The 22,656-nt window shown below is 37.1% G+C and overlaps 1 protein-coding gene across 4 annotated transcripts; it reads right to left on the bottom strand.

Moving 5' to 3' along the window:
* Positions 1-289: 289 nt before the first annotated feature.
* Positions 290-22,604, bottom strand: LOC124147680 (non-POU domain-containing octamer-binding protein-like). Of its 4 annotated transcripts, none has more exons than XM_046518400.2 (10): positions 21,632-22,604; positions 21,116-21,417; positions 20,912-21,007; positions 20,544-20,740; positions 20,244-20,331; positions 20,014-20,131; positions 19,757-19,867; positions 19,226-19,336; positions 806-10,045; positions 290-434 (listed from the first exon to the last, which is right to left on the bottom strand). In XM_046518400.2, the coding sequence occupies exons 1-9, from the start codon at positions 22,535-22,537 to the stop codon at positions 9,794-9,796; spliced, it is 2,181 nt and encodes a 726-aa protein (XP_046374356.1). In that variant the 5' UTR covers positions 22,538-22,604; the 3' UTR covers positions 290-434; positions 806-9,793. The 4 variants fall into 4 exon arrangements, with proteins under 4 accessions (XP_046374356.1, XP_046374358.1, XP_046374357.1 ...); XM_046518402.2 differs by having other exon boundaries at positions 806-933; XM_046518401.2 differs by lacking the exon at positions 19,757-19,867.
* Positions 22,605-22,656: the final 52 nt, after the last annotated feature.

The raw sequence follows: 22,656 nt of genomic DNA, 5'->3' as shown, positions 1-22,656 counted from the left end.
GTGTATAGTAGCTTGCAAGGGAAGGAAAGTTTAAAGGACTTTCATTTTTATCCACCGACCCCACAAAGCCTTAAAACTACTTCAAGTTGCACTGGTCATGAAAGGGGGTTTGCTATGCACAAAAGACCAATATGCAGAGCCATAGTCAGTTTGATTATAATTATTATCAAGTTCTAGCTGTCAAAAAAATTCAGATCAGTTTCTTTAATATTACGGAACGTACAAAATAAGAAAGCACGCTCTCTTGAATCCGACTGCTTGTCTTTGAAAGTGCAAACACGAGAAAATATTCAGAAAATAAACATTTATTCATAATTTTCTTTCAACAATGTTGATCATGTATTAAGATGAAAATGTTTTTTTGCATCTTTGCCCAGACTTGAAACCAGTGGCATCCTATTCATCAAGTAGGTTCTCTTCTTCATTTTCTCAATCTGAAAAAAAGATGCATAATGAAAATAATTTGACTCTCAGCCTGTGCCCTGATTGAGTCTTCTAGCCTTAAGTTGGCTCTTTGCATCATAATCACAAGTAATTAATATTATTATGTGAATTATTAACAACTGAGCTCACTAGTTTGAACAGAATGTTACTTGACTAGGCTTTGGACCACTAGCTCAAGTCTCAGACTGGACTAATTCCAGTACACCCAACAACTGCAAAACACTGATAAATACATATAAATGTATATCAGTTAACCAAAATTCAATTGATGCTCACAAAAAGGAAAGTATTTAATTTTACCTTTATAATATGTAATGGTCATTTCAGAAATACAACCTACCATTATAAATAATCTCCATACCTCGCTTATTACTGCAGTTCCAGACACTTAACTCGGCCAGTGACTTAGACCATGTGTGCATTCAGATCAGACTGTGGTTTAGCAGCAGGTTGGGCTAGTCATCTTCATCCTCATCCTGGACAACACACCTGCAAAACATTCAGGCTCAGATTACCAAAAGACCCCAACCTAAAAGTCAAATAAACACTTTATCTCAGATATTATCTTAATCAGAATGTTTACTTTTTATTTCTTTTACTTACCTTAAACAAGTTAGACATTAATATCAAATATTTCAAATTTAGAAAATGAAAATTTAAATTGCTGAAAAACAATGAAAGGTTATTTTTAAAATGCAGAAATAAATCCGTCAATATGATGCATGTCAAACTACAGTTGGGTATGTAGGTAGACGGTCATGTTTTACTCTGCAGGGAACAACTCAGACAACCTGCATTTCACAGTACAGCCATCAATTTTTTCCTGAAATAAATGGCAATATTTGGACGAGACAACACTTCTTCCCAATCAGATACCCCCCATTCCACTACCAAAGTAATGTCACGATGACAAATGAAATGTAGAAATAATTCTCATGTTTGACTTAACCATGATCACTGATTCATGCCTTCACAGACAGACACTTCAATTGTTCACTCAAGATATTCACATCAACGTGTCACCAATATTTGCCTAGTTGTTTCAGTATGAGCGCAACCATGATTTATCCAAATAGTGAAGTAGATGTCTTAATCTTTATGAGTGTTCAATGAAATACTGGGTGCAAAAAGAGTGACAGGGTTCATCATAAACTGATCAAGAAGAAAAAGTCTTGTGTTCATATTAAAATCATTGAAATAAAGCGCATAATGAAGTCATTAACCCTCTGTCAATTTGATGAACAAAGGTAAAGTCTTGTACTGTCGCAATAACACTGTCTAGCTCCACATGTTGTTAATGTTGTGCAGCATGTTGTCACTTGATACCTTTGATACAATTATTGACATAAAAGTTTCAAGTAGATATTTAACATTCATATTCATTTACCATACTAACAAATCCTCGCTCTTCCAAAACTATTGCGACTCTTAATTTGCTTTGGGGATTCATATGGTGCAAAGATATTCTGAAATATGAAATGAATACTTTTTTCTCCATTCCGACACTGAGATTTTACAACTCATTTTCCTTAACTTTTCTGGATGATTAACAAGGGACACTGCATAACTTAAACTACATTTCGTCGTATCAAGGTACAGTAAGAAAGGGAATGTATTAGAGAATTCTACTGTTAATATGACTGCATGCTATTTCCCATTTCAAATGGCTACACAAATGACCAAGCCAGTAACATCAGTGCAAGATGTCATACTTTGGTTCAATCATAGTTCTTAGGGGGAAAGAAAGGGAACAGATAAAGGTCTCATTACAAAATTATATGATATTCACACGGGTCTGGATGTTTACATACATGCTTTTCTTTTTAAATCTATGCTGTGAAACAATTTTGAGACTGGCAAATAAATGTCTTCAAAACACCTTGTTAGTCAAGTGTGGGACTTGAATGTTCACAATACATTCCTGGTAACATTAATGAACAAATGAAGTTTACAGATATAGTTTCCAGAATCCTGTGCCATGATGAGAGTGATTTCAATGTCAACCACATGCTTAAAAGTGCTTAATAGTGAAAATGAATGAATTATTGGACATGACAAGATGACATCTTACTGTCACCAAAATGTGATGGCAAAACATGTCTGATGGTGCTGAACCTGAGCACATGGCTACTGATTTCAGACATTGGGCTTGGAGACTTCAGTAATAACTCAGTACAATAAAGTGTGGAGGGGGTGCACTGTTATGGTTAGAATGTATTGGACGTGGCATTACTCAGAAAGAGGATGCATTTGTTTGAGCACTTCAATAATACTCAGTTGTCCATCTCCTCATTGCCACTTACAGCCATACATAAGTGTTTGTGGAAGATCATGAGATAATAATCAACACTGTCAAATTTTCTATCAATGAAATACTCAATTGCAAAGATCACCATAGCTCACCTAAACAGTATCTTAAAACATAGTCATAAGTAAGGTATGTACTTGGAATGATAAATCTCTTAATAATAACAAGTGCAAGCTTTGATATCAGGTTACAATTCAGTGCACATGGCTTATTCAGTAATGCAGAGATGCCAACCCAAATTAAAGCTTTGGAGTATTCTTTGGTTAAAAAGCGTATTTCTTTAGAACCACTGATGATAGAACCATGTTGCAGGTTTTCGCTTGGACATTTTGTTAGGCCTAGCTGTGTGTGAAACACCTGGTGAAAGCTCCACACATGACCCTGAATGTCTTTCAGAGACAATGTGGTGTTTCAATTAAGTAAGGGCAAGATATATGGATGAACAACTCCTTTATTACAATTAGGAGTGAAGTTTCAGCATAGGTTCGAACACCGTTATCAAGCAAGTGATGGTGTTTCAAGGGTACATTCAGCTGTCAGTACTCACAAAGATCGATTGATTAAATAAACAGTGTTAACATAACCAGATACTAGTACCATGGATATTTTAACAGTATGTGAATTGAAAGCATGGCTATCATTAGCCAGCATAGTCTCGCTGTAGAAGGCCTCATGTCACAGAGGCATGAACAATTTGATCTCCATATTTTTTATGCATGTTTAATTAATGACAAAAATTGTAATTTGTGGAAGAACAAGCATAACAATTTAAACTAGACTCCAAATCGTAATGGTTGGCATCTCTGGGTAATGTGTCTTGCGGACCTATTTCCACAACTTCCCTCTGATGATAAATTACCAGTCAAAATAAGGATATATCCTTTTTTAAGGGTCCTACATCCAATGAAATGATGCCATCACACCCATCTTCTAAGCATTTCACAAGGAAACTGGGCAAGCATGAACTATCATACCACAGAAATACCCAATCAGTTATATTCCTTGACATATACCCCAACAGCTCCCAAATTTGAATATGTTATGCACTACCCATTACGAGACATCCAAAGTGATTCTTATTGCTCATACAAACTTATATAATGGACAACACTTCAAACACTCATACGACCCTTGGGGTCTTATGAGTTGCACTGACCAGCCCAATTCTTCATTTAACCTTGGTGCTACACGCATTCTGTATCCCCAATTCCCAAATTGTAATTGAAACATGTTTAACAGCAGATTGTCCCATCCCATTCACTTCAAAGGGTAACTGTTGACATCTTCGATACATCGACAGCCCTTATCACACAAGCAACACATGCAACACCGTATCTTACAGGTCTTCCCTACACCACAAAGTAATAAGCATCAGATTTCTGTGGATGGATTCATGTATCTGAAATGTAGAAAGCTTATATAGCTATAAACATAATATCATGGAAGATTTGATACATACCTTGTTTAGATCTTAATCTGCATCCTAGAATAATGATGTAGTAGATTGCCTAACTTCTCTGTCGCACTCGGTCACTATTACAAGTACAGCAATGCAGTATAGTAGACGCAAGCTAGGGTCTAACAAAATATTTCATAAGATCACTTGATGAATTTTGGAGTCATTAGTACTGTGGATGAAAAGTGAATGTACCAGAGAATACGCCTTGTATCTCCATACAGTGAGAGCTGTAATGTAGTGATGACCATGGAAAAGGTTCTATATCAGATCTGTTGACCATTTAAAGAGTACCACAAGGTTTGTTAGTCTAAATTATCCCACTCCAACATTTGACTGTTCCTTTATGAAAATCTGCCCTCAATCCATTTGAAGTGTCTTCCTCATTGGCATGTCGTGCCCTCCATAGTTTCCAGTTTTGAAAGGAATATTGATATTCCCACAAGGTTCACAAATGCATGAATACCTCGAGGAAAATTAATTTAGACCATGCCATAAAATAACTCAACACAATCAATGAAGATTACCCCACCAAGAAACCATTAAGCAGTAACTTACAAAGATGTATTTGACAGCCTCTTAAAATTAACCGATATGTTTCATCTTTCAGTTTGTAAAACTGATTATCACTCGTATATGTAATGGCATCAACATGTGACACTTAGCTCGATATCATATGGCATATGCATAGACAAATTCATAATTATTCTTGCTGATCATTCATACATGAAGTCAACAGAATGTGATTATAGTTGTTAAAGACCTGTGAAAGGGCCTTTCAAACAGTTATGAACAATGGTATTCATAATGTGAAATTCATTTACGCATACAACATCTTCCCGATAGGTTATTTCACCATGCAGAAATGGGCATATCTAATATAGGAGCAGAAAGGGTTTTCTTACTATATAGCAAAGTTAGCAATGACAAAATTGATCAAACTCTTTAGTAACAGAAACATGTGGCAGCATTGTTGCACTAAATCATCACTTTCAAGTGATGTTACTCATACCATTCCAGCAGTCAAACTGATGACCTGTGTTAGGCTGTAGATGACATAGCGAGGTTTGGATACTCGCATGCACGGCTTGTTCTGTAAATCGGTACAGCAAGTTCAAGGAAATCCTTATTCATCAACCTGTATGAAAATCTTGGGAGCATAAAAAAGATTAAACTTTTCAGTGTGAACTGTAGTTGGTCCTCTCTCACACTTGACACTCCAGCAGGCACAGGACAAGTCAAAGGCACATTACTTCATCTAAAATTCACATTTGAACTTGAAATATGTGCATGTGACATGTGTTTTCAAACAGAAAATGAGTCAAACCACCTGAAAAGATGTGTGTATCCGATCTACTTTTACATACATGTACTGCAATCTACTGGTTTCTAGTTACTCATGATGGAAATTGCCATCACGCTTAACCTCTCCAGGTGATATTTGGCGACCATCTCTTCATTATATGATAAAAGGCACATGCCACGATGTAGGTTGTTCAAAATTGAGACACTTAATACATGTAATTGATACTGTTGTAGACAAGTGGCACTTTTATGGAACAGTGAATGTGGGCAGATATTGCAAAAACATTTCACCTTTATGTTATTCAATGAGAAGATTCCACATCACACTGACAACTTTGTCATTAATTTCTTGTTACAAAGCATCACAATTCGAATTAAGGATAGCTGTTTGAAAACACACGATTGTCTCATTGTTTTCCTTTAACGAGAGAAAAATCTCATACCAGTTATAAGGAATACAAATGGTTTAAGGGTTTCAACAGATTATCAATAAATTTAAAAACATCAGGAACATAGAAATAAAGTGTACAAGATTCCGGGAATCAATTTTGCAAAACAGGAAATTGACCCATGGAAAAAAAAACAAATTTTAGTCAAATTACTAATGAGAATTCTATTTTCGCAAACTCAAAAGTGAGGGCAATATATCATGAATAAGTGCAGGATGCACTGTAAGCCAAGAGGTGGCACCTTCAAACAATCAAGCGATTTCTTTTTGTTCATACATTTAATGAATGTCAAAGAACAAACTTACTGTCGGAATACTTTGTTAAGATCACATGAAATCATTGGCCTGTCGTCCAGTCAACATTTCCAACACTTGAAATTTTCATCAAAAAGTAACCAACTGTGATTGATACATCAGTCTGGAAATGATGCCAATTATAACTTGTGTTCAACAGAAATACTTCATGTGTTTAGACATGATGAAATATTGCTCTTTGTCAGAACAACTTGTTACTCCATGCTGGCCAGTCTGTTCGGTCTGTTTCTATAAGACTATGTACTTAAGTCAAGCCTGGATATTTCTAACAATTTGACATTTTGTAGAATATCGAATAATAAATCAAATATGTCGCCAAACTGGATGGACCTGTCAATCTACCAATTAGCTTAAGCCATGCATGTGATTGTAATTAACCAAACACATACACAATGAAACAAGCAGATTGTAATCTTAATCACCTTTTCCACTTTGCAGATTACAAGTCACAAACAATGCATCATAGATTCCGTGTTATGACATCTGCCATGTGTTAGGTCACCAGACAGATGGCCATTGTTAAGGGTAAATGCGTTACTCCAACTTTTGTTTCTGGGCTAAACCCCTACAAAGGCTCTCAACCTGCAGTCAATTACTGTTATGTCACCACAGCATCTGTCACTCGCATCTTTCTTCCACTAGTCACAAACAACACATTTACTTACCAACAATACTTACCAACTAAGTTATATTTCTAACGTAACATATCTGTTACAGTTGCATCACCAACAGGCATCAAGAATCAAGACTGTAGATCGCGAGGGTATTCTCAATCATTTCCGTTTATACTACTGAAGATCTTGCTCAATTTTCTTCATGATGAATAATGTTCAATTGTGACCTATAGTAGTAAGTAGTACTAAGTACAGTAATTTTTATTTCAATTGTTAATGTTATCTATGTGAGAACAAGATGGATATATCTGCATTCTGGGATATACAAAGGTCCCCAATGAAGCTTTGATTTCCAAAATTCTCAGAAGCCAGACAGCCTTTGAAATGAGAAATGTTTCCACCAATATGGAGAGAAATATGTCAAACCAAAAATCGTTCACCCAGAATCAATAAATTGTTGAAATATAATTAATATCTCATTTATCTAATTGTCAAATTAAGAGTCCCTGAATTGCCATATTTGCTATAGCTTTGATTAAATCAAAGCCTAGCTGTCAGTAGTTATTTAAAAGTCTGCAGCAATATTTAGTAATCTTGTACATGCATTAATTTCTAAGGCTGTCAGTGTGCACGTGCAATTGGACAAGGATTACAAAGATCAAGCATTTGATTTTTTTTGTTCGAAATTTCAGCTGTCAAATGACAGCATGCACCAAGTATGGATCCAACACATGCCCATGCAGGGTTTAGAGTTGGTTCTTCTGCATTAGCTACTCAAGGGCTCGGGGGTTTTTCACCGAAGGCCAAAAATCTATAACAGGTCATAGCATTTTAAGGCAGCGAAAGGAAATGACCCCTTGAAACTTATCACTTGACTTTCACAAAGGAATGTCCCTTCACTTATTTGATAAAATGTCTACACCTCAAACATTCACAAATTGATCAGCATAGAAACTTTGTACCCCAATAAAGCATTTATAGTGCCACAAAAACATTTCAGTGTTAGTGTGTTCACTTTAGTTGTGTTTCATATGAAGTCGAGATGTTAAAGTTGGTCAACTTCTTTGGTACAGCCCTAACAGAATGATAAATATGGATGTTTTGATCCACATTATACCACACATTTCCAAGAATCACTAAAAGTGATTTTGAAATTACTGGCCTACACAACTTATATTTGAAAGGCCCTGACTAAAATCCCCAGTCCCTCTTAAAAATGCACCTTATTGTGGCAAAATAAACCAAGAAGCAAATTTACTGCAGGCCATAAGGACCCACACAAATTTGAAACTATGTGCCCCGGCACGACATCTGTTAATGTGTGGATACGAAACTTTCCCTCGAATACGAGACTGCCCTCTATGATTTGGGAATGACATTACGATGGCCATCTTCGTTTGCTCTAGGCAGGTAGTTGAGTGACAACAGGTGTGAGTGCAGGAGGTGTGTTGTGTTGGCTGATGGATATTGAATACAAGTCTATATGAAGAACCTGTGTGTGTATTTTATCAACATCTACCCACCACAGGCCTCTTGGCCATCACACATTGTACCCATGAGCGAATAAAACCCGGTTCTGTGTAGCAAGTGAGTAATTTAACTACTAATCAACCCATCACTCCATTGTGATAAGTACAAGTATCACATCTTGAACAGAACGAATCCATCAAGAAACTTGTTTATCCAACAAGCTTTTCTCCCTCAATGGAATTGATCAGGCTTCACAAGAAGTTTTCACTTAACTAGCTGATCATGTCACAAGGGACACCATACAGATATGCTTCACAGATATTGTGACCATGTAAGGAATCAAGCCCAGCTGCATGCATAAGGCAAAACTGTTCCAAATAGCTGCAACTGATGTTTTCTCTCTTCAGTTCTGCATTAGCACAATGAAAACTATTTCTGGTTCACTTAACCATATATCAGTTGATCCAAGTTGACAGTTACCTAATATATTTCTTTTTACCTACAATGATGTTTCACAAGCCATTATGTTCCAATGCTGCCTGATCACGAGTCATGGGTCGTAATGAAGTCTACTATCTCCACGCTTTGGTAGCACATCCATAATGTATATCTTTCCCTATTTCTTCATGATCAAATTCAGTTGAATTATGATAAGATCAGATAATTATGGGTAAAATGCACCCTTGGTGAAATTAATGGTAATACTTTTCAAACTTAATAATTTTCTTTGTGTCTGTTTTCCCAAATGACAATCTTCAGGCAAGTTATATTCAGTCTTTGCAATAAATTAACATGCCTAGGGTTAAGATTTTAGAGGATACTTTCGTCACTATTTTAAATCACCAATTCATAAGAAAATATTTTCATGTTAAGGACAACTTTTATTACAAGGACTACCACATACACAACAACTCTTCAATAATAACGATTAAGATTACCAATGTTTTTTCACATATGTAAACAGTTAAAGTGATCTAAAGAAACATGCATGACTTTGATATAATGAAAACAAGTACCTTAATCTTAAAACCAATGACAGAGCGATAAGTGTGAATTAATCACAAGAAGCAACATAAAATACTCATGTAAATAGTTCATAGTTCAAATAAACAGGCCTTATGAAATAGGCATGAACTCTCTCGTGATGTCCTCCAGGACATTGTAATGTCAGCTGTTTTTTTTCGACAAGTGATGCTCAAAACATGATTGATACGATTGAAAACAAATACTGACATCCTAAAATCGCACTTGGACTTGGAACATATACAATGTCGTCTTCAGCCTTCAAGCCACTGTATTTAAAAAATGTTCATGATTAAGAATATGGAATTATTTATGTCGCAAGTCAACAAGCCCAAACAGGGCATAGCACATTCTTCTTGTCTCACAAGTCAGTGAAAAAAGATGGAAACAGTTGTGTTTTTCAAGAAAGCTCAGTATCTCCTTCTCTTCAAGTCTCCATATTCCTCTCTGGGTCCGCCTTCTCGTCGTCGGTCCATGCGTTCGCCTCTCATTCCAGGGCCTCCATTACCTCCACCCATGTTGTTGGAGCCACCCATGCCTTGACTGCCAAACATGTTTCCTTGGCCGCTACTCATGCTACCCCCCATGGGACCACCCATCCCTCCCCCCGACTGGAACCCTCCCTCAAAGCTCCCTCCTTGTTGGTCAAAGCGTGATTGACGCTGTTATAGGTTATATTCATATCAGTTCATATGATTAACCGTTTGGATTAACATATATCACGTTCACCAAGTTCATGAACACATAGCACCAGGAATGCAGGAAACAGCCGATCCATCAAGCACATAAAGAAAAGGGAAAGAAAAATCTTTTTGTTAGCAAGTATGCAAACACTACATGTAATTGCTATTTAATTACTAAGACTGTCTGTTGTGCAAATACTGAAACCAATCACAAATCTCATCACAAATGCTTTCAAAATGGCACAAAACATCCATTGTGTTTTTATGGCCAATACAATCGCAAAGCTTCCTATCGTCTTTCCTGTTTGTATTTATAACAGTCAACGACAGGAACTCCGGCATATAGTCTGCCATTAATAATGGCTAGTGTACAGCACCTTCCCAAAGAAATTGTTGATACAAAAGAGTAGAGTGAAGGCTTTATGAATAAATGAGAATGATGTTGAAGCTAATTTCAACTAATAGACTGGCTTAAATATCCCAGAACCCTTCAAGTTTCTACCATTGTTCTATAAATGAGGACGCTAGTTAGTTATCTTACACCAAAGTTAGAAATATACATCAGGAAATAATCAAGCCTGGACCAGACAAACCAGTGGTTCAACTGAGCAGCAATCAAGTCCAAGGGATACGAAAACACCATTAAACCATATCATATAGTTTGGCAATATTCAAGCTACACAGTGGTGCCCTGTTACATTTGTGACAGGTAAACCAGAGGTCCAACAGCATGAACATGATCATTACTTGTAATAAAGTTGCCATCTTGTAAAATGTTGTTTGGTCAGCTGGCATTGACATTATGTCAACGTTTTGAATGGGATCTGCTTCTCATGTAAAGTTGACCCTATTCGCATTTTGTTCCCACAAAGAATACACAAGCGGTTTAAAGGCAGATCTGGTATTGTCACACAAACATTGTTTACTAAAAAAAAGTGACAGCCAAGTCTCATTAATCCAACAATCAGCTTTGGCATGATGGGGATTGATTAAATCAGAGCTATTTAGACCTGTTGATCCAACAGTCTCACACGACCCCAATACACCTAATTTTCAACAATAATATGCAACCAACCATGTCAGATTAATAGGCCCCCACTGTATATCACTAGTTTCTTTAACGCCACAATCAGCAATATTCCAGCTGTATGATGGCAGTCTGTAAACAATGAGTCTGGACCAGACAATCCAGTGATTGATATAATGAGCATCAATCAACACAATTGGGATACAATGGGATACGATGACCAAGTCAACGACACTGACCACCTGATCCTATTTGTCAACGAAAAGCATGGGTTGATGAAGACCTATCCTGACCCGGATCTTCACAGTTAATATCTCTAGTAGTTAGTTCATTAGTGGTGTATACTGGATTCTATAAACTTAAGTCAAGGCTCAAAATAATTTTTCAGCCTCAGTAATACATTATTTCAATATAGGAATACTGGCAAAACTAAAGAGTACACCTAGAGTACTGAATGTCTGTTCAGTGCCACTCAGCAATATTCCAGCCATGACAGTGGTCTGTAAATAAACAAGTCTGGACCAGACAATCCAGTGATTGACATCATGAGCATCAATCAACGCAATTGTAATGAATATGATGACATGCATCAACCAAAGTCAGCGAATCTGACCACCTGTAAGTTGCCTAATGTTTCACACACATTACTGAAACACATTTTAGCTGTTCAGTACATGCTGTAAAAAGTTGAAGATGACAGAAAAGGCAACAAAATAAGGGAACCATAGGGGTAAGATACAAATGTACAGGAAAATATGAAGGGAGTGGCAAGATAGAAGATAAACAATATTTTGAGACCTTGCTACTCATCTGTCAAGCACAACCAATGTCAATTCTCGGAGGTGCAACATTTACCTGCAACATATACTTGCCTAAATAACATAAGGTCATTTCTACCAGTCCGCAAGATATCGTCAACATCAGCCAAACTGACTTGAGGGCTAGTGGCAATTTGCATTCCTGATTCTGTATAGTGCAATATCCAAAACTCCCCCCAAAAATCTTAGTATACCCCACATACATCTTACATATTTTGTTTGCTCTTGTTACCTGTTTATCCAAATTACTATGGATTTAAGTTAGCTGTTAAAGTCACTGGCAATTAAAAACTGTTCAATCCAACTAGTTTTGCAAATCGAAGGAGAAACTTAGCACTGACAACCAAGAATAACAGATCATATGTTCCAAATGCATAATACATTCAAATGCAGCTGAATACCTTTGCACTGAAAACAATACACCTAAGCCTCAGTATGCAGGGATTTTGGCCTAAAGAAGGTTTCCTATTACAATTTTAAAGACCGATATAATCTATTACAATAAAACAAGTTTTTGTATCCTATCTGACCATGACAATGGAGCGTTATTGATGCGTGTCAAATTTCCTGAGAAACATTACAAGCCATGATCATTTCCCATTTCAAAAGGAATTCCCGCAAGACATTTTTTCATATGCCAGGATCAAGATAACTGTATTCGTCTCACAACTAAGCCAGAAATAGGAACTGTACATACATTCACCTCGATCTACATTATATTCAGTTAAAAAAAGAATTTGGATGACATTTTTGGAAGAAATTGTATCTAAATAAATTATTTACCAGGAATAATATATTCAAATAGTGTTTTATTTTAGTTGCAGCTGTAACTTTATATATACTGAACAGCATTGAAAACGCACCACCATGAAAATGGATGTATTTTTATCCGGGCTTAAGTCATGAAAATATATAAGTGAACGAGTAATAAAAGGCTTCCTGGACGAAGCATGAAGAAAAGCTCGTCTAAACACATTCCTAATTTTTTTGTGAGCGAAATCGCCAAAACGCAACAAATTGCGTGCACATCATGGAAAACATGTTTTGTTTCACGGGAAGCATGCAGAATAGGGCTATAAAAGACCGACTTTCAAAAGCCACATCACTTGTTGCTGCAGACGTTAAGGCTACTGACACAAGAATTGCCAAGATCAACATCAGAGGAACGTGAACGTGCCTTGGGCATGCTTCAAATTGGTACGTTAAGTAGAGTCGTTGCACAACAGTTTCAATACCATCATTCTACAGTCCTCAGGCTACAGAGCAGATACCAGCAGGCAAGAACCACCAGAGATAGACCACGTCCGGGTCAACGTCGTGTAACTACACGTCAGGATCGCTATATTGTTCGTCGGCATCTTCATGATCGTACACTTCCGGCTACCAGGACTGCAGCAACCGTACAAGGCCGACGTAATTGATCAGTGCTGACACCATACGCCGACGTCTCCGCTACGTGCTCGACGTCCATATGCTGGACCCATACTCACTGATCGACACTGAAATGAGCGTCTGCGTTGGACAAAAAGGCATCGTCATTGGAGATTGCGGCAGTGGCATGGTGTGCTGTTCTCTCATGAGTCCTGTTTTCATTTACGGAATGACAGTCGACTGCGAGTGTGGTGTCGACTGCGAGTGTGGTGTCGACACAATGACTGCTTTGTATAGACAAATCGACGGGGGGAAGAGAGTGTCATGGTGTGGAGCGGCATCAGTCATAACCTTCGAACAGAGCTCCATGTTTGTCGTGGAAGAGTTAATGCCCTTTCCTACAGGAATAACACTGGCAAATCACGTCATCCCATTCTTTCATCAGCACCAGGATATGCACACCTTCCAGCAAGATAATGCAAGAGCGCACACCTGGATTGCCTGGGTCAATGCCTCTCATGTCGTCCGCAAGTACAGAACGTCAAGAGTGGAATGCCCCCAGAACACTATTCGCAGACTTATTCGATCAATGAGAAGACGTTGCATGGCATGTGTTGCTGTCAATGGTGGACATACCAGATATTGACTTTTCATTTTAACCCTTTTTGTCTTCCTTACACTGATGAGGTAATTGTAATAACTGTGTGGTATTCCTGTTTGTTGTTTTTCTTAATAATCTGTTTATGACTATTCTAATCAAAATCGGTCATTGCTCAAGTTGTTTTTGTTATATTTAAAGGTTTATTGCTGGTGCGTTTTCAATGCTGTTCAGTATATTTAAAATAATAACCATAAGCGTAGCACTTTGGTATTTTGCCAGGTATACTTTATGTATGGAACAGTTTGACGAGTCACCGTTTGAAACTTCCTATGTCCTGCTATTTCAAACACGAAAACAATGTTGACAAACTAACAAATATGACTAAATGAGTCAAAGTATCAAATTTACAATATACATGTATGTATCCACATTTTATGACAACTAAGCTACTTTCAAGGCATCAACAGAAGTTATCTGATTATGGTTGCTGTAAGTTATGGCGATCTGCTAATCAGATAATTATTATTTCTAATTTGGGAATGTTGGACCACATTTTGGGTAGACTTGGGGTCTGACATCGACCCCTAACCAGGGCAAGATAAATCCCTGGTTTGATTATTGTAAAAAGCAATTCATAATAAAGAAGATAACTAACTCTTTCAACACCGTAGGCCGGTTAACCGGCCAAGAAGCATCGAGTCCCAAGACACCGCTGGCCGGTTAACCGGCCAAGCCATAGTCACGTCAAAATAATGTATATTTTTATGGACCTACCTGTGATATTCATTTATTAAATCTATCACATTTCACAATGTCTAAAATACATATTCCATTTCAATTTATCATTTTTTATCGATAAATTAAAAAATTATTCACTATTTACCGCGATGTTGTTGAAAATAAAATTCTCGGACACAAATTTCGACAACGGGTCCACATCGCACATGTCAAAGAGCAAAATAAAGAAGTTCTTAACAAATCTGTAAATATATTATACAAAGTAATAAATAAAATCAACAAAAATATATCTAAAAGTAATCAAACTTACATCTAAGTTATTTTTTCCATCTTTTCGTGCGATCGCGTATAATGTAAGTCAAATGACATCTCGGCTTTCGTCGCCTTGAATTCTGGGCTCATACACGATGTTTAATGCAAAAATATATGCGTGAAAAATCTTTGTCACAGCTCGTAACCTAGCACGATACATTCACGAAGTTTTATATCTTTAATATATATTGTGATTTACTGCTTAAAACGTTCAGAATAACAGGATTTAACAAAAATCTTTCGCCAACTTCTGAAATTTATCAAACACGAGCTTGGTACCACAGCTGTAATTTGCTTGGCTGCATTAGGTCATGTGCTCAAAACTGACCAATCACGAAACTTGTAGCAGATTTCGGCAAGAAAGCGTCATTAGAAACCAATTTTAATCCAATGAAATTGCTTGTTATAACTACGGAAAAAAACAGGCGATGTAACAAGCGTGTAGGTGAAGGAATAAGCTTTCTAGCGATGTGTCATATGCCATTCTTCGACGAATGTGTTATTCATACGAAGCCTAAAAAATGGCGGTATTTCTTCATGTTACTGAGCGGACAGTCCCTGTTATCGGGAAACGGGTGATGACAAACTATTTATAAATTCTTTTTAAAATGGTTTTCCAATTACGTAAACAATAAAAATTAAACAAATAGGTAAGTGGATTTTATTAAATCTTATATTTGCCGAAAATCGTCAAGTTTTCGCTTCCTTAATCTGGATGTTAACGTGTTAGCTTACAATTTTTTTATTTACAACGATCTTAATTAAGTTGTCAATACATTATTTTAAATAATGTGAAAACATAACTTTCATGTTTATTAACCATAGGATCAGACCTTTCAAATGGTGTATAACATGTAGTAGCAAATATATTTTACAAGCAGATATTTTCTTTGATAAATGTTGGCTTCATCTATCACACAAGAGTCTCTGGGAACTCGGTGTCCCTGCAGTAAACACTTCTGGTTGACTGGTGTTGAAAGAGCTAATTAACATACAACAGAAACATACCATAAATAGATGAATATTGATCAGAGAATATCTTCTGATTCTTTACAATTGGGTCTAAGCAGTGTTGCTGCATGTCTTAAATTATGTAACCAAAATCATCATTTATTAATAGCAAACTATGTCCTTGTCCTTCAATATCAGTTCACACTTCCTACATGTTCTTAAAATCTGTTTCTTGATATCAACCCAAGCAGCAAATGCAATGCAGTAATTCAAGCAAAATTTTCAAATGAAACATACCATACTGTGCGCAGTTCACAATTAGAACAGGACTGTCAACCCAGGAATGAACACGGTTCAACAAATCGTTTCCGATAACGTGTGCACCAGTCACCCATAATGTTTATGGGTAGGATCAGTCAAGTCACCATACTGATTACTTTGATAAAGCAGCTCTAAGGCAGATCACAACATGGGCTGCATTACAAATTGTTTGATACAGGTGTTCCATAATCTTAATACAGCATTCTGTACAACCGTTTTACCAAGAAGATACTTGCATGTGTTCTACAAGCTTCCTTTTTAACAAAGACAATATTTGCACAACAGACAGTTTATTTCTTAATAATGGTGTCCTACTTCAAGTGCATAAACACGAGAAGATGAACAAAATAGACAAAAGAAATCTAGCTTTGTGTGAGACTTCACCAGCCACTTTAGTATGGCTACTCAAATGGTTTCTTGTTCTGTCACCATACACCATCATGTGAGGGCATTCCCACAACAAAATTAGGTAACATGTTACAATACCATGAAACATGATGTTATAGTTTCACATAGATGACCTGTGGCCCTTGCTTTAGCAGTAGATAACAAATAGCACATTTTCAACCAGTATCAACAACAAACAAGTGGAACAAAAAACTCAGTAAGAATGCAAGATCCCAAAAGCTAGGATGCAGTCACATAAATGCAACTGGTTTCCTTGTGGACAACCTCCAATTGAGGACCCGTCGAATAGTTGTGATACATTGTAAAAGCAGTCACGTATCTTAACATCACTGACAGCCTAAGATAAACATACAAGAGCATTGCATTTTACAACTGACAAGACAAGCACAGATTCATATCTGGATGTTGATCCATATGTGGGAAATGATATGTAGAAAACTTGGAGCAAGTTAGGGTCCTTGGTCTGAATGCAGTTTGAAGGTCATGAATCTGCAGGCCAAAGGCCAATATCAATATGTATTGAAAATTTGAATGCCTAATAACAATGACTGAAATGATATGCTTGTGATACAATTATTCATAGATGGCAGTTGGCTATCAAGCCTTAGAGGTACAATGATAATAATTCTAAATACTTCAGGGGGTGGGGGGTGGGGAAGGCATTTTCCCATCTTTTATCAAATAGAAAAATGTATGAAAATTGCATGGTTTTGATTCTTTCAACATCATGTTCAATGCAATGATATCATCTCTGGAGCAACTAAGATCTACACCTCATTCACACAAAGTTGAGCCACATGTTTCTTTTTCTTGTTTGAATATTTCAGGACAACGTCGCAAGAAATAAATATTAAACCGCAAGGCAAAATGTCATTTCCTTGCACTAAAAATAGACAAGCTGACTTCGGACGAAAAATATTTTTATATGAACATCAATTTTTTTGTTCAACAACAAAGACTTATTTGCCAGTCCACAGGGACTGGCAGTCACATGAATTACAGGTCCAAGACTAATTGTACCGATAAAAAAACTGATAATTACCGGTAAACAGGAACACTGACAAAGACCAGGTCCAAGGGAATCTGACAAGCAGGACACTTAGGGAACTGCTCTTTCACTGTGGTATATTACCCGATCAAATTACATTCTTGAACTAGAAAAGGCATTCTTCATTCCATCCTAAAATTGTGATCATCCAAACTTAAAATACAAACGGTGTATTGCGACATGCTTAATGCTTAATGTTGCAAGACATCTGATATTGGTGTCATAGGCATTTCTTTCATAGCACAATTTCGTTTTACTCCCATTTGAAATTAGGCAAAATAACAACTTTTTATCCAGTATCAAAATTCAATTTCAGTGTGTCAAACAACCATTTCCTGAAGATAAGTTAAAATTTTTGGTCTTCGAAGGACAAATATAACATAAAAATAGAAATTTCAGATCTAGTTTGTTTTCCAAAAGGGATCACTGTGTTTACAGTGTAGGTAGAGCTCATCTCAGACTCAGTTTATCAAATTGTATATCCTGTTTTGGGAAATATGCAAGTTTGCCAATGGCTAAAAAGATACTTTTCAGATATATTTCATTCTCGAATTTCTGAGAGACAAGATAACTGGAAATCCAGAATATGGTCTATGACTAAACAAGTTGACCATAAAAATAACTCATCTTAGCTGTCATAAAATGGAAGCAATGATCCCAGGCTGTGTTTCTTATGTGTTATGGTTGCAGATAGTGCTTCATTTTCCAGTGAGAAGACTATAAATCAATGTCAGTCAATGTCAACTACTATTACTAAAAATGTTCAGTAAAAGGTTTGACAATAAAAGCATTTTTGACTGAAAGTAAATTGAAGTAAACAATCATTTTGCAAAAATCTGTTAATGAACACTTTAACAGAAAACGTTTTCATCTTTTCACAAAGACCTAAATAGATTTAATCCATGTATGAAGTAACAATCCACTAACCCTGAATTCTGCAATAAAAGTAGCATTCGCTCATTTGAAAATCCACTGGAAATGTTTCAACTAAACCAGAATCTGAACAGGTCATGCCCATTCTTCTTGCTGTATCTTTTCATAACGATCAAAACCACGCGCTTGAATGACACAGTTGAAACATTTTAGACCATTTATAAGCACAAACTATGAAGGAAAACCATAATTATGACTCAGGCTATTGCATTATGATTTGGAGATTCAAACGAAGATGTTATCAAAACCATCACTTGCTTAAGAGGATACTTAATCACATCCCGTTTCATCAAAAAACATGACCGAAATAGTCATGGATGCAGATATCACTTCAGTGATTGCAGACAACATATTTGTGACACAAGACACCGACATCAAGTCTACCATTACAAACTGGAACATTACTGTATGAGCTAAAAGCAAGGGCCAACAGGTAACACACAAGAAAAACTTAAACCACATATGAATAATGAATTTTTTCCGTTGCAGCATCATTTGCTGTGACATGTAATAGACAATTTCAGGTAAAATCTTCAAGTTTATTACAACATATTTTATCAAAGAAGGGACTGCTGTCTGAAAGGATAACAGTGAATACTCCTGGAAAAAAGATTATTAGACATTGACTTACCATGCTGCCTCCCATTCCGCCAATGCTTCCTCCTTGGCTTCCACTCCCACCCATTTGACCGCTACTGCCTATTCCGCTGCCCATGCTGGATCCTCCAAAGCTGCTTGACATCTATTTCAAGGAATAGAAGAAGTTTGCCCAAATTCAAATACAAGCCAATATCAAAACAAAACATTCAACATTTACAGAATGAGTGTACAAAAAAGCGTGTCTGGCTCCCCTAAATCTTTATTACCGATAACACTAGCTTATATTATAGCAGTCTGCACAGTTTAACAAGACAGAACCAAAGAACCAAGCACAGGACAGTGTGCCAACAAAAATACCTTCCCTGAATATGGTAAACACATGTAGTTCTTTTTTTTTTGTTGCAAGTTACAGCCTTTGTGACCACCAAACCCATATAATTTTAGTTAGTTCTTACAAGCATGGGATGCTGGGAGAGTATTCTGCATTAGAAAGCACTTAAACAATATCTAGTATCTACCAAATCAAAATAACAAATTTGAGTTGTAATGTGTGTTCACACACCTGACTAGGACGTCCTGATCTATCTAATCCCATGCCTGCAGGAGGGGCTGGTGGTGGGGGCAGTGGTGGTGCTCCATCTTTCATTCCTCTTGGACCATCACGCATTCCACCCTAAAATCCAGAAACAGACATTGAGTGTCCTGAGGAATTTATGAATAAACATTTAATATAGCAATGTCTGCTTGTCTTTTGCCCTTTCACTGACCACGCAATACTTTATTCTACTTTTAGTACACTATTTTGAAAGAAAATCTTACCATCATTTCATCGCGACCTCTGGGTCCACCTTGATCCATAGGACCACCATGTCTGTTCATCATCATCTCTTGAAGACGTCGGTCTTCCTCTACTCTCATACGTTCTTCCTCACGTTGTCTGCAAGTGAACATTTAGGTGTATTAGCAAACAATCAAATAGAAAAAAATAAATAATGTTCTTTTTAAAAAATAATTCATTCCAATTTCCAATAATTATCCAAGCTTATCACCTCATTTCCATATCTTGCCTGCGGCGCATCTGATCCTGTTGTCTCATCTCCTCCAGCCTTCTCAATTCTTCTTGTTGACGCATTAGATCTAGACAAAAGAACTGTCTGCATTAATTTCCTAATTTTCATTATGTTCAGAAGATGTGTCAATGTCAAAAGTTGCATGTCAGGCCTATGTCTACTCATGTGGAGCAATGTAGTGTATACATGTCCTTAAGTATTTACAAAAGCAAATCAATCTGATTAAATAAATGTAATAACTATATTTATTAATTACTACATTATTCTGAAAGAACTTACCTTTTCTGATCTGCTCAGCCTGGTACTCAATGAGAGCTCCCTGCATTTCATCATCCAATCTTAGCCTGGCATCCTCCATTTCTTTCTTCACTCTTTCTATTCTCTCCTTCTCCATTTCGTCAATCTGACGCCACCTCTGTGCAAACTCGCACTCAAACGAACCAGGCATAGCAAAACGAGGTTCCTTTTCTCGTTCCCTGAAAAAATTTAAAGTATTTAAAAGTTAATCAGGACGTTCTAATACTTAAGGAGATAGGAAAAAGCAAGACAAGTACAAATGCATAGTCTCAAACTTAACGACAGATTTCACAGGTAATCTAGAAACTAATAATGTTGGCCTTATCGTATATTATGAACTGTATGCTTACTTCTTGTAACCTTCATTCTTGTTCAAGAATTTTTCAGGCATGCCGTCGTCCTCATCCGTCTGCTCAAGCGGCTCCACAGACAAAGGTCTGGGTGATCTGTTGACAAAGGATAATTCATTAAGGACTTCTACAAAGACAGTCATTTAGGATTTAAAGTGTACAGAATAAAATCAAAATTTGAATTAAAAAAAGAATGCTACTTACGATCCCAAAAGGAAGATTCCATCATTGATTCTTCGCAGTGCCTGTTGTGCTCCTGGCTTACGGACAAATTCAACAATTCCATCTCCTGTTGGCTTTCCACGGTCATCTACAATCACAATGGCCCTTTCAAGGTCTCCAAACTGTTGAAATGCATTTTCAAGCAGTTCATTGGATGCATAACCATGTATGTTCTTGATTTTCAGTGCAGCACCATGTGTGGCAAACCTCACCCTCAAGGTTCTTCCTTTCTTCTGCAAGCCATCTAGGGCTGCTTTTGCTGCTTCTGCATTATGGCGATAGTCCTGAAATGATTAATGATAAAAATTAATTCACATTCACCAAAAGTTATCAGCATATATATATGGAACAGAAAATAATTTAAGTAGAAATCTATTAATACAGAGCATAAGTTTCATTTCTAGGATGTAATTTAGTGTCACCCTAAGGTTCATTTTTAAAATATGGTGACAATGTTAATGATGAAAATGTCAGCAAAAAAACAAAATGGTGTCTTACCATACGAATGAAGCCAAATCCTCTTCCCGAGTTGACATATGCCTCGGAGACCTCTCCATGCTGTTCAAACATCTTCTTGAAATCCTCTTCTGTGACATCTGGAGTTAAATTGCCAACAAAAAGACGACATCTACCCGTGAACTTCTTTTCTTCTTTCGGGCCCTGTTCAGTGAACTGATACTGCTGATCTCTTGAATAACTTGAATCCCTTTCACGATTTTGTTTATTGTACTGCTTCTGCTTTTGGAAGCCACCCTGTCTATCTTGTCTCTGAAAGCTATTCTGTCTATCCTGTTTCTGGTAAGTATTCTGTGGTCTGTCTTGTTTCTGATTCTGGAAGCTATTCTGTGGTCTGTCTTGTTTCTGATTCTGGAAGTTCGGCGGCTTATTCTGTTGGTCTTGTGGCTTCGCCTGCTGTGATTTCGGCGACTGATGTCGTTTCTGTTCGGTAGAAGCATCACCTTTAGGAGTCGAGGTGCCGTTGCCTGTCGGTTTAGCTGGTTCGTCTTTCTTGACTGGTGTGGTAATTTTAGGAGTTACCTTTTGAGCAGTTGGGGTCGTCGTGGCTTCTTTCTTCGGGGATTGGGCTGGTGGAGGCATCTGAGTTTTGAGTTCCTGCTTTTGTTCAGGTTTCCCGGTCTTAACCTCATCAGGTTTAGTTGGCTTGGTTGGCGTGGGGGTTTTCTTCGGTGGTTCATACTTGCCAGGGCTTTTCCCTTGATTCTGCTGGCGTCCAGCGTAATTATTTCCCTGACCTTGAAATCCACCGCTCTGTTGATTTGGATATCTTCCATAAGTACCCCCAGCCTGTCCTTGATTTCTATTGAAATTTCCTTGATTCCTGTTAAAGTTACCTTGGCCCCGAAAGTTACTCGAAGGTCTCGCAAAGTTTCCTGGTCGCATCATCTTTCTTTTTGAACTAGTCAAAATGGCGTCGCAACACTTTATGTTAATGCATCGGGATTGACATGCGCAGTAGACAGCAATGAAACAAAGAACCCGAGACCATGTGTTCACAACAATTT

The sequence above is a fragment of the Haliotis rufescens genome, unplaced genomic scaffold (genome assembly GCF_023055435.1).
Source record: "Haliotis rufescens isolate VD_foot unplaced genomic scaffold, xgHalRufe1.0.p SCAF_32, whole genome shotgun sequence".
In the NCBI taxonomy this organism is placed as follows: domain Eukaryota; kingdom Metazoa; phylum Mollusca; class Gastropoda; order Lepetellida; family Haliotidae; genus Haliotis; species Haliotis rufescens.
This window is presented reverse-complemented; position numbering and strand designations above follow the sequence as displayed.